Source organism: Juglans regia, chromosome 2 (genome assembly GCF_001411555.2).
Source record: "Juglans regia cultivar Chandler chromosome 2, Walnut 2.0, whole genome shotgun sequence".
Lineage (NCBI taxonomy): Eukaryota > Viridiplantae > Streptophyta > Magnoliopsida > Fagales > Juglandaceae > Juglans > Juglans regia.
Genome location: NC_049902.1, coordinates 10,527,990 through 10,541,494, shown reverse-complemented (window position 1 = coordinate 10,541,494; position 13,505 = coordinate 10,527,990). Strand labels below are relative to the sequence as shown.

The 13,505-nt window shown below is 38.5% G+C and overlaps 1 protein-coding gene and 1 long non-coding RNA gene across 2 annotated transcripts; one reads left to right on the top strand and one right to left on the bottom strand.

Annotated features, from left to right (window-relative positions):
- The first annotated feature begins 429 nt into the window (after positions 1-429).
- On the top strand, positions 430-835 carry LOC108999400. The gene is made up of 3 exons (XR_004800900.1): positions 430-463; positions 582-604; positions 751-835. It is a non-coding gene; the product is annotated as an uncharacterized LOC108999400 (long non-coding RNA).
- A 2,664-nt stretch (positions 836-3,499) lies between these two features.
- On the bottom strand, positions 3,500-4,216 carry LOC109004607. The gene has a single exon (XM_018983227.1). It carries the CDS (start codon positions 4,214-4,216, stop codon positions 3,500-3,502), a length of 717 nt encoding a protein of 238 aa, XP_018838772.1.
- Positions 4,217-13,505: the final 9,289 nt, after the last annotated feature.

Below are 13,505 nucleotides of genomic sequence, written 5' to 3'. Positions count from 1 at the left end.
AGTCAAGTACCCGCAGTTGTTCGACGACGATCCTAATGACTTGTGACAAATTCCGGGGACGGAATTTCTTTAAGGGGGGGAGAATGTAATAACTGGGCTTAGGCCCAGCCCTTATTTTGGTCAGGAGGCACGAAGCCCAGCCCACGAGCATCTGTGTTAGTCTAACGGCGTCGTTTGGGGAGGGAATTATTTTCCTTTCTGCCGTGCACTGTTCTTCTTCCTCGTTGAGTCCCCTTTTGCGTCCGCGAGTTCCCCATTTCTCTCGTGCAACTGCTTCCCACGCCCACGCCCCACGATTTTATCTGCTGCGGTTCCACACGAGTGTCTTTCTCATCACTTTTCCGAATTAATCAGATCCTCTCTTGCGCGTTTTGGTGTTTTCACCTTGGCTGGTATTTTCTGGGCTGGTGTTTTCGGATTTCTTTTTTTTTTCCGTGGGTCTCAACTTTCTGGTTCTCCGAAGGTGAGCCATCGTCTCTCTTTCGTTCTACGTTTTTTTTTTTCTTCTTTTCGGGCTTAACCGTCCGCAACTCAAGCTTTTGGAACTGCAATTTATTTACTTATTTTTCTTTTCACTGCAGTGTCGTTCGGTCTCTTGAACAAGGTTTGGTATTTTCTTTTTCCTTCAATCCGGATTTATCACTTTCTATTTCCTGTTTTACTGGTTTTAATCGCACGGCTTATCTCCTTTTGGTGCTGCTGGGTTTGATCACACGCACACACTCAGATTCTCAAACTTTCCTTGTGCAGGCCACTTTCTCTTTCACTAGGGATTTATGTGAACATTTTTGGACGTGAATTTGCAGTGACCCATTCGAAGTGGTTTGGAGTTTTGGGAATTTTTCCTCTTGGGGTATGTTCCCCGAAGCTTTTGGTAGCTTTTGAATTATAGGTTGGACTGTGAAATGTAATGGAGTTACTGTTTTAGTGGTGGTTGAGTGTGGTGGAGATTTTATATTGAGGAGTATGATTTTTGGATGGATTTGTGAGACTGTTTTGGACTATTATTTGAGACTTTTTGATATAAAATGATGGCTGTTTTGGGTTATAAATGCGAATGATTTGAAGAGAAGGTTGTTCGGGTTTAATTGTTAGATAGTTATGGAGTTGTGAAGGGACTGTTTTGAATTATTATTCATTAAATAGCAGACTACTAGATTGGTTATTAAATGTTGGATATATGTTCTTTTTGTTTAGGTGGTGTTACTATTAGAGTTCCGGCTCAAGGTGTTGATAATACGAAGAAGTCAGGTAAGCGGGGTTTATATACTAGTTTTGCATAAAATAAATGAAAGGAGGTTGACTTTGAGAATAAATGTGTTTATTTTTGAAAGAGATGATCTGAAAACAACCTCAAATGTTTATTCTGCATATGCATAAATTCTATATAAGGGAAAATGTTTTTCTGTCATGACTAGTGTAGACATGAGCAAGTTTTGTGTACTTTATTTCTGAACTATGTAAAAGAGCGAATATGAAAATCTGGAAATTTTGTTATGAACAAATGAGAATATTTTGTTTATGTTTATCTCGAACATGTGAAATGATCTGAAGCCTTTCAATGTTTTGTTTTGATATGAGGTATCATCTGAGAATCTTGGCATGATGTTCTGATTCTGTATATGATTGTAACCGGATTTTCGATGAAATCCGTTCTGTTTCTGTTAAGGCCCAGCCACGGGTATAATGGTGGTTTATAACCCTACCACGGGGGTGAAACATGGAAAATGGCCCAGCCACGGGTATAATGGTGGTTTATAACCCTACCACGGGGGTGAAACATGGAAAATGGCCCAGCCACGGGTATAATGGTGGTTGATAACCCTACCACGGGGGTGAAACATGGAATATGGCCCAGCCACGGGTATAATGTGGTTTATAACTCTACCACGGGGGTTAAACATGGTATTGTCCCGATGTGATGCTAAGAGATGATTTAATTATAATGTTTCAGTTTGGAAATGCCAACGGAAGTTCTTTTTGGAATAAGTTTATTTTCTGAAAACTTCGCTCTAATGTTTTGTAAAAGTTTTGTTTCTGCATTCTGAAAGTAAATGTTTTGTTCGGCTTATCAAATGTTATAAATGCTCATGTTTACATGCTGGTATATGCTCCTTGCTTGCTGAGTTGTTGATAACTCACCCCGTTAATCTTCATAATATTTCAGATGACATCGATGGCTCAGCTGAAGATCAGTATTAGAGTCTATGGAGAAGATTAGCATTGATTTGTTGTTGGGTATCTCATGATAGTAGTGTTGGTGTTGGAGGTTAATTATCTTTCTTAAGTTTGCTTCAATGGATTTAGACGGTTTATGGAGATTTATGTTAATGTTTTATTATTTCTAGTTGTTATTTGAGACAAGAAGAAGAGTTGATTTTATTTGGGTTATTTGGATTGAATATTGGATAAATGAACTTATTTGATGTGTTTAATTGAAGTATTTACGTTCGATTTGAGTTTTGGGAAAGTGGATATATTCTTGAATTTGGAAGTACTCTAGCCTTGTTAGAGTTGATTATCAGGTTTTATGAGTTAACTCTCCGGACCCTCGGGGTCGGGGCGTTACCCACCTTAGCTTGCCCATAAAAGTCAGTGAATAACCACTTCTCTTTTGTTTCATCATCCCAAACCCAAGCGTTTATGTGCCTTTGTGAGTAATTTTTTTATTTCCACATTCACCCTACCATTCCATAGTAGCAACAAACCTCCCCCTTTACCTACTGATTTCACAGTAAAACAGCCCTCACAATTCAATCTTCTTTTCAAACTCTCAAAATTATCCCTTCCACTCTTCGTTTCCATAATAAAAATAATACTGAGTTTCTTAACCTCTGCCATACTGCAGAGATCTTGAACTGTCCAAGGGTTCCCCAACCCTCGGCAGTTCCAATTTAGGATTTTCATAATGTTTGACGGGGCTGACTTCCAGCCACCGCCACTACCTTTGTAAAAACTCCTTTCATCTCCATTTCCTTCCCTCTTGCTTTTTTCCCTCTTGGATTTTTCTGCTTCCCCTCCATCACTTCATAATTTCTTTTTAAACCACTCAAAGTGACATCCTCATTTTCCCCTCTCACCCCCTTTTCTCTTGCTTTTCTCTTCCATACCCCTCTCTTCCTCAACTTATTTTCTGGCTTAATTTTTTCCTCCTCCCCCATCTTATCTATCAGCCCATACTCTCCCATTTTTCCTTCCTCTCCATCCTCAATACTAACACTTATCACATCTCCTTCCTTCACAATATCTCTTTTTCCTTCTCCTTCTTTTCTCTCCAAACTTACCATTGTTTCCACATACTCCTCTTCTATGCTTGTTTCATCAATATTTCCTTTACAACCATTCTCCTCCCTTTCCCTTCGACCCTCAGAGTTCCCCTCCAACCCATTTGTTTTAGACTCCTTGTCATTTTTTTCTCCCCCTCCCACATTCATTTTTCCTCTCTGTTCTTCTTTCCCCCCATTGTTGTAGTTCCTCCCCCTTAATCCTTGATTGTCCCTCAACCATACCCTATATTGTTCCCCCCATCGTCATCTCCTTCTTGTTTTAAACACCCAGATTCTCCATGCACTATACAACCACATGAGAAACATAATCTAGGTAATTTTTCGTCGCTGAATGGTATCCATAGGCTTTCTCCTTTAACCTTAATAGTTATGCTTCTGGGTATAGGCAACTTTATATTCATCTTAATTTGTTCTTTCAGAACTTTTCCCCATCCACTACCATCTACCTGAGTATCCACCTCCTCTGCATATCCCACCATCCCACCTATTTGCTCTCCACGAGCTTTAGTCATACACATTAAAGGTAGGTTATACATCCTTACCCAGAAACTCTCTTTCTCAAAACTCATCCTCTGTGGTGGAGTGAAACCATTAAAGCTCTTCATAGCTAACAACTGATGGTCAAACAACCACGGTCTTCCAGCCCACACCCTCTCCTTATCAGCTTGGGTTTCAAAAGTAATAACAAAAATATTTGTACATAACTCCAAAAATTTTGCTGCCTTGCTAATCCTCCACACCTTGCCCATGGTTGAGCCCAGTACTTCCATGCTTATCACTCTCGATGAAAAAACCCTCCCCACTAGACTTCTGTCCTCTTTGTATCTCAATGCTTCATCCTCTTCTTCATTGAACATTATGTCCGTGGCCTCCTTTTCAGATAGTCGAAACTTGCACCATTTTTCCTCCAATTCCTTCAACTTCTCCATCTTTCACCACTGTAAACCTCCCTCTATATAGCTCGGCTGCCACCTTACACTGCAGCCTTCGCCACCAAAAACTCTCTCAATCGAATATTCCTCCAAGAGAACGTACCTTTCCGTTATAACTGCCACCCTCTGACACCTTGTGCCTGAAATCACACACTCAAGCACTTCACCTCCACCTTTTTAGAGAGAAAATAGAGAGAGAAAAATAAAAAAAATGATAATAAGAGTAAAGTGGAGAACATAAGATTTGATCTTAAACATGTCATAGCATATTCTCTAATGAAAAATCTGAAACTCAAACTAGCATGATATAGAATCAATTACATGCTTTTAAATTTATTACAAAGCACCAAACATATAATCACATTCATAGGGGCGAAAAAAGCATCATAAGCTTTGATAGTAATGTTAGATAATGTTAATTTGAATTATCTCAAGCGGAGCAGAATTTTCACAAGCCTGAATCTTTAGTCATCTTATAGCCCATGCCAATTGTTGTGATTGCACCTCTACATCTTTTTGGAGGCTACTTGAGTCTCCCAATATGATTCCACACTTGAATATCAAGAGATTAAGATGGTTGTTCTAGGAAATTGTAGAGGAAAGCTTTTGTTTGTACGTTCAATGCTTTAAAAACTAATGTCCGTAAGACTCTTACTTCAAGAGTCTCCTGATAGACGTAGGTAATTGACTTCTCTATAAGTTAATTAACTGCTTAAAGTGGGGAATCAATTAATTACTTGTAACTTTGCCACTCATGTGGACATTATATGGGTCGTAGAGTTACCCATTTACTAACAACTCTTAAAAACTAAGATTTGAATTATTCGTAAGCTATAAAAATTTAACAAAAACCTTAAGACTCCCCTTGTGTCCTAAAAAAAAAAGCAAAAATTTTTTTCGAACGTTTAAAAAACAGTTAGCATAATCCCTTCATACCAAAAGGTCCAAAAAAACTCACCTTGCCATTTTTTTTGATAAAAAAATAAATCTAAGTAATCATCTATCTTGGAGCTTAATTTTATCTCCACCCTCTATGTCGTCACTTGTGTTGAAATCATAAGCTTGAATCCCAATACCTTTGATACACCTGTTGAGTTGCTTCAAGTTGAGTCTTTTGTCAATGATTGCTTTAATTTTCTTAAATCTTAATGTGAGCCCCCAAGTTCCGCTTGAGATTTGACGGAACTTGAAGTGTTGAGACATATAATATACGGTTACATACCCCCGTTCATGATAGTTAAGGATGTAGTGCATCTAGCATGCATCTAACAATATGTAATATTCGTAGCGGATAATTGTTTTAACGACACACATTTACCAAAACGCTATGTCCCAAAACACAAATATATTTCCAAAATATCCACATATCCAAAAGTCAAAACATTTGTCTGAATAAAAATGAGTTTTGGAGATAGCGCACCATAAGTATAGACATGAAATCAAACTACTGCACTAAATACCAAACCGCTCGAGGAGCTTGGCTATAAGCGCCAAAATGGAATCTAAAAGTTGGAGCACCAACTTCATTAGCTCCTCGAGTGTCCTGTACGGCCTACTCAACTTAGTCCAGTTGGTTGAGTCTTGATCCCTGGTCTCGTGACACATCGTTTATCATTACAGAGGGAATGATAGCCGAGACTATTAAGTGAGATTTTTTTACAAGTATCAGCAAGTAAACTTCTAAACTACCAACAATATCAATAGGCATGCATGCTAATAAAATTACAGGTATGTATGATGAGATGGACTTGAACATGCGTGATGTGACTTGTAAATAACATAGCTATACATGAACATAACATGACTTGACTTGAATGTGGCTTAAGTTGATGTGAACACGACCTTGTTACATATATACATGTTTGTTCACGTGAATTGCAGATGCTCCATGACCAATGGCAGTGTGCTCCTGCTGGTACTGCACCACATCACATGCATCTGCATCAGTTGTGAGGACGCCATGATAACTGGAGTTGTAAACGTGTAATTTGGCACCACCAGAGTTGGGTGCCCGAATTTGCTTTTAAAAACTAGTTACTTAGGTCTCATTTGTAGCCTATTGACTATGTTTCATCAACACAGGAGATTCAATATCCAATTTAAACACTTTAGTGTGGACATAAGAGTTCCATTCGGATAATTCTCCATTCTAACACTTAGGGTTGTGATAAAGTAAAAGATTAATACATGACTTAGATGTATTTCAAGACATACTCATATAATAGATGACATGACATTCGTGGCATGTAATAGATAAACATGTAACAGATGAGATAAGCGTATAACAGATGACATTGTGTTTGTGACATGTAACAGAATAACATGTAACAAAGGACATGACATTCGTGGCATGTGATAGTGACATGACATTCATGTAACATATAAACATGTAACAGATAATTTAGGACATGGCAAGGTATATTATGACAGTTAAAGTAATCATAAGTGACATGAATATAAAAAATATAACCCTTGCCACTGTACATACATAAAAATACTGAGAGTGAGTTAGAAGCTAACTTACAGAAGTGTAGCGTAACATTAATTGAAGCGAAAAAGATGTAAGCTTAAATGAGACATTTTCTAAGGTTAAGATATCTCACTTAAACTTCATAAAAATAATACTTACTAACTTAAGGCTAAATTTGCAAACTTACCCCTCTACTTATGTTTTTGGTCTAACACACCCATATCAACTCTAAGGAGTCCAAAAATCCATAAATAACTTTCCTACCATGTTCATCATTCAAACCTAAGTGCTAGCATGCTTGACTAATCACCAAAAAAACATAAAATACAACCTAACACAATTGGTTTGTATGAAAACTATGAAACAAAGTAGGCATGCTTATGGACTTGAAACAAAGTGACTAGATGCTTAATTTTCATGCAATAAGTCTTGAAAGAATACAACCATATACCTCACATTCAAGTTCTAACTAGATCTAAGCATAAAATCTAGTATGTTATAGCAAAAAATTCAACAAAACATTATCAAACCCGAGAGCTTCTAGATTGAGTTTAAAACAACTCTAGCATGTTCATCATCATCCCAACAAAGATCTAAATCATAACTCCTCAAAAATTTATACTAAATCCATAGATCTAAGTTTCAAGAACAACATATATAATAATCAAAGCCATTGAATCGAAATCCTAGAGCTAAAATCACAACCAAGGGATCTAGGGTTTCTGTTGGCTTCCAATGATTAGGGATTTTATTAGGGTTGAAACTCTCTTTTGGTTGACCAAATAGTGTTTGGTTGGATGGAATAATGATTTGTGTAAGAGAGCATGATGACAAGCTTGAATCACAGTCCATCTCTTCACAATTTGTTCTTCTCTTGACGTGTTATAGGATTTCTGAGTGGATGGTTAGGATTGTGTGGCCATGTGCCTAGCCAAAAATTTTCCTAGTGATCCTAAGTGTATTTGGACATCCTACATGACGATTTGATAGTTATTTGAACCAATTGCCACGTGGCTCTCTCCTAAAGGGTTTTATTCATCCAAAAGACTTGAATTTTTTTTATTAAACCATAAAATCTTAAATATTCATATGACTCTAATGGCACAACCCGTTTTGCAAAATTATATTCCTAAGTGCCTTAATTAAATAGAAAGGCAACTCCGTCACCACAGTGGATTGGGATCCAACTATGCCAACTGACTAAAATCTAATCAATCGCTTGATTTATGAAATCTTTTTAAGATTTCAAGACGTTTTTAAAATCTAAAGAAATTCATGTATCGAATTTATTTTGGGTTGTTACATTATTCCCTCATAAAAATAAGATTTCGTCCTTGAAATCTGGGTGCTTGTATATAAAAACATAACTAACTACTACAACAAAGTAATGAAGATACACACAAGGGCTACTACCCATCAATGGCTATAGAGTCACTGGACAATGTGGGTGGAGCTGAGTTGGAATCCACTGCAGTGGTATGCTGTGGTAGATTGTATAGTGTGTCGTCATCAGAGTCATACATCATGTTGTCATCCCACCAAGAATCGAAGCATTATTTCTGACGGTACAACTGCCCTTTGTGTTGTTCTCTTCTTCACTCTATGGTTATAGTTATGAAGGCTCTAAGAGTGTTGTGGTCTGAAGGGGTAAATTGAAGACTTATTTACAGACTTGCTTTTGCCCTCGAATTGTGCAAATTACCCTTATCTCATGAATTAGAGTGCACTTATGCAGCTTGAATAAATATGAGAACTGCTCTCGCTTGACGCATTCACTTTTCATATAAAATCCTAGATTCCTACATCTCCCCATTGCACCTTTACCAATGGTACGATTTTAGATCGTAATTTCTGCTACTTTCAGTCTACAATTCGTACTTGTCTCTCTTCATAGGTGAGATTCGGCTGCAGTGGAACTAGATTTGGGTTAATCATTCGAGGTTGCTAGTTTTCAAAACTTTTCCTTAATGAAGAAACATGGAACACGTTATGAATCCTTTTGTATTCCGCAGGTAACACAACCCGGTATGCCATTAGACCTACATTTTCCTCTACTAGGTAAGGTCCAATGTATCTTGGGCTTAGTTTTCCTCTCAGCCCAAATCTCTTCACACCTTCCATGGGTGATATTTTGAGATATACCCAGTCACCCTCTTCAAAGGTTAAGTATCTTCTCCTTAAATCGATGTAGCTCTTCTATTTACTTTGAGTCGTAGCCATCATTGACTATATAAATTAAGTTTGACTTGTTCCATTATCTCTTGGATGGTCTCTAGTCTAATCACTTTTGCCTCTTTCAATATTGAGACATAAATCTCAGATCTTGTTCGACACTATGGTCTTGGGTACTTCATGAAGCCTAACTGTCTCTCTTATGTATAACCGAGTAAGCTTACTCAGCATGTACATAGTAGTGACTGGTAAAAAGTGGACACTTTTAGTTAATTTATCTATGACTATCCAAATAACATCTTTACCACTGGGGGTTCAAGGTCATTTGACCACAAAGCCCGCTACGTCTTCCAAGTTCCACTCTAGAATGGGTAAGGGCTGTAAATTCCTAGGTGGTCTTTGATGCTTAACCTTCACCTTTCGACACGTAGCACACTTATTGATGAAGTGAGAGATGTCCTGCTTTATCCCTTCCCACTAGAAGCCTTTTTTGAGATCCTGATACATCTTCGTGCCTCTAGGATGTATCGAATATGGCGAGGAATGGGCTTAGACTAATATTCATCCTAACAATTTCCGAATTAGCTTGGACTACTCTTTGCCCTATGTACAACAAGGTTCCATACTTGCCCAAGTTGAAATGCAAAGGGTCTTTTCCTCTTTGGATCCTTCCTCTGCTAGATCTCCAGTTCATTGAAATCACTCGCCCTCCTACATTGCAATGAGAATTTCCTTTTGTGGTGAATCCTTCACCAACAAGTGCCTTATTCCCTCAAGAAGCAAATCCACATTTGTGGAAGCTTCCACGCCCTTCAACCTTGACATATGACTTAGTGCATCACTGACCAAATTAGCCTTCCTCGAGTGGTACTTGATTTCACACCAGTAATTGCTTATGCTCTACAGCCCTCTCTTGTCTCGTATTGATGTTATTCTGAGTGAAGATGTGCTTCAGACTCATATGGTTCGTATACACCTAGCACGCTTCACCATACAAATATTGTCGCCAAATCTTTGGCATTCTTGAGTTTAGTGAATAACTGATATTCTTGGAGCTTTACTAACACTAACCTCAGGTGATTTTCATGACCCTTGGCATCCTTGGAATATAGTAGAATTTTATCATTGAACACCACCACAAACATATCCAAGAATGGCTGGAACACCCTGTTCATAATATCCATGAATGGTTGTTGAGGCATTAGCTACCCAAATGGCATCACTATAAACTTAAAACAACCATACCTTGTTCGAAACTCTGTTTTTGGTATGTCGCAAGCCATAATCCTCAATTGGTGATAACCGGACCTAAGATCATTCTTAGAACGCATCACAGCTCCTTGCAACTGGTCAAACAATTGGCGATAACCGGACCTAAGATCATTTTTAGAAGATCATTCTTGGAAAGCACCGCAGCTCCTTGTTAGAGGGTATCTATTCTTTATGGTCACCTTATTCAACTTGTGAATTGATGCACATCCTAAGGGTCATATCCTTCTTCCTAACAAATAACATTGACACTCCCTAAGGCAATATACTTGGCCTAATAAAACCTTTTGTTAAAAACTCCTGTAATTGACTCTTTAACTCTTTCAACTTGGTTAGGGCTATCCAATAGGGTGCCTTACATACTGGAACTATCATAGGTTTCAACTCGATCAAAAACTCAACTTCCCTAGGAGGTGGTAGTCTTGGCAATTCTCCAAACACTTATGGGAGCTCACTTACCACGAGTATACCTCGTACCTCTTTAGGCTCTTTCTTCTCAAGTACTAAGTGTACTAAATAGGCTTTAACCATGCTTGCCAACTCCTTCTTGGCTTGTAAAGAGGTAATTATTCCCGGCATTGATCACAACCCCAAAATACTCTATATTCCATCCCAAACACTTGAAATGGTACCTTCCTTTGTCGACAATCTATACTCCCGAAGTGCCTAAATAACCAATCCTTGCCTAAGATAATATCGAAACCTACTAATTCAAATACTATCAAAATCTACCTCCAAGTTAATTCTATCTAAGGGACACTCTGCAAACCTCTTGGTGCAGAATACGGTCTCTTCATTAGTTAATGCTACTGAAACCTTCTGCTGCATGGGTTTTGCCTAAGACCACTTATCCTAACGAACGCAGGGGCCACAAATAACTGGGACACACTTGAGTCAAATAGGGTACTGGCTTGGTATTGTGATACTCTAACTCGTCCTAGAATGATCGAACAACTCGTTGCTTATACTATGTTCCTAAAAGTATTAACTAACTAACTAAAGTTGGGGTCTTATACCTGTGATGACGCCTGCTTCTTGGGGCATCCTAGTAGACTTCTCCTGGAGTAAGGGCATACACTTTTGCTTGAACTGCTTACCTTTGGTCTCCTCATCCTCTACCAGGGCCAGTTCGCTACACTGGCATTGCCTGATGACAATCCTTGGCATAATGTCCCAACTGCCTACACCTATAGCATGAGAGTAGGTCTGGCAACACTCTCCCTCATGAGCCTTAAGATAAAAACCACACACTTGTATCCTTCCTCCCATGCGTACTCCTAGAGTAGTTGGCAAACATACTCCCATTCTCGACACAAACTTCTGAGGGAAACCCGAACTATTTCCCTTGCTCATGAAGTCCTCCTCCTATTTAGGCTAGTCAAAATGGCCAACAAATTATGTTGCCTGCATTTGATGATAGAGGCCATGTGCACCAACTTCTGAAAATCCTTAATCTTCAAGCACGCTACTTATGCCTTGATATGCATTTGTTGTCCGTCTTGGAACCTCTCCGTTCTCATGCCTTCATAAACCTTCCTAGCTCTATGAATTTAGTAGCATATTGCTCGATTGTCATGCTGCCTTGGACCAAGTTAGTAAAGTCCGTTACTTTAGCTATCTTATGATGGTGGAAAACTATTGATCACCAAACTCTTTCATGAATCTTTCTCATGAGATCCTTTCCATGGCTCCCAGTCCCATAGTAAGAAGTTGTCTCTTGGCACTCCACCATAGTGTAGCTTTTCTTTGGAGCAAGTAGCTCACATATAACACCTTATGACTTTCAATTTCCATAATCCACCTATCCGCCTTTATAGGACCTTCGCTACCAAAGCATCCTAGGTAATGGTAGACCAGAAATCGTTCATACATGAACTACAACTGCTTATCCTTAGGGGAATTATCTTGCTGAATTTGCATGTGGCATGAACAGAACTCATGTTGCTATTGTAGCACATCTAGAATGCGACTAAGCACCCTTGCTAACTTGCTATCTCTCCCTTCAGCCAATGGCTCCCCCTTGAGACTACCTATTGGTAGTTTGCCTCACAGAACTCATGGTCACACCATACTCAGACCCTGCCACATAACCCAACCTATCACTTCCTAGCTTAACCCTCACCTACTATAAGTAGATCAAGCCTACAATACTTTAAAATTCAAGTGTACAATACTGAAAATCAAATCCTATAGCTCATGTAATATTCCTATGTGACAATATGGATTTACATAGAGCTGTATAAACGCCCTCTGATACCAAGTTTTGGTGCCCCGTTCCTCAGTAAAGGACTTGGCGAGAATCTTTGTTGTCAAGGGTTCCAACCGGTCAGCAACAACCAAGAGATAGATTGAGAATAGGCATGCAATATTTACAAGAAAGTATATGTGTAAGTGAATAATCATTTAAAATCGTAGTGAAATAAGTATAGGTATAGTAAGAGACTAAACACACTATTTGTACCAAAGGTTTAAAACGTAAATAAGTTCATTCATTAATCACTCAAATATCCATATTTCACTTCATTCCCAAATAATAATAATAATATACAGAACCATCTGTTTGTTCCCTATCTCCAAATATGACAAACCAAACATGATTAGTCATGGGACTAACTAGTTCAATTCCAAACAAAAACAATAGAATTACTTAATAACGGAGACAGGCCTCCATATCTATTTCTGGGGGCGAGGTTGGTCCCTCTTCGGTACCTCTCTTGGGTCTACCTCTACATCAAAGTCTACGGTTCCAATAAACGAAACCATAGGTAGGTTAAACAGGTATGACAAAATTGCTAATAGAGACAATGCTTGTGAGGATATAATGCTCACTTTTCATGTAAAATGTTCGAGAATACATATTTATACATGGCGAGGAACCACCCTCTAATTAAAACACAAGTATATAAGCATGGCGAGGAATTACCCTATAAGGAGTTACCCTTTGTGCAAAACAACCAAGTACATAAATATATCATCGAGGCAATGAATCACCCTATTCTCAAGCTTGTAAAATCTTTTCATATCACTTCATATAGAATCTCATCACAAAAAACCTCATTGCATAAAATGCCAACAGGGGAAATCACTTCATCGTTCAACTCTGGGAATCACTCCCACCCGACCAATGTACAAATTGATTCACCTATTTCAAATCATCCAATCACACACAGAAATATACTTGTTGCATTGGGGACACATTCTACCCAGCCAACAAACTCCAAACTTGAAGACACCACACATGATACGTCTGGAGAATTCTACTTCCTATCTATCAAGTGAGGCGAATATAAAAGCGTTCCATCCCGATCACCACAAGACATTCTCATTCTCATGTGAAACTCACGACAACATGTAGTAGGAATTTGGGGTCATACT

Excerpts from the sequence above, each read along its gene's own strand:
- LOC109004607 (XM_018983227.1), bottom strand. The coding sequence starts at position 4,216 with ATGGAGAAGTTGAAGGAATTGGAGGAAAAATGGTGCAAGTTTCGACTA.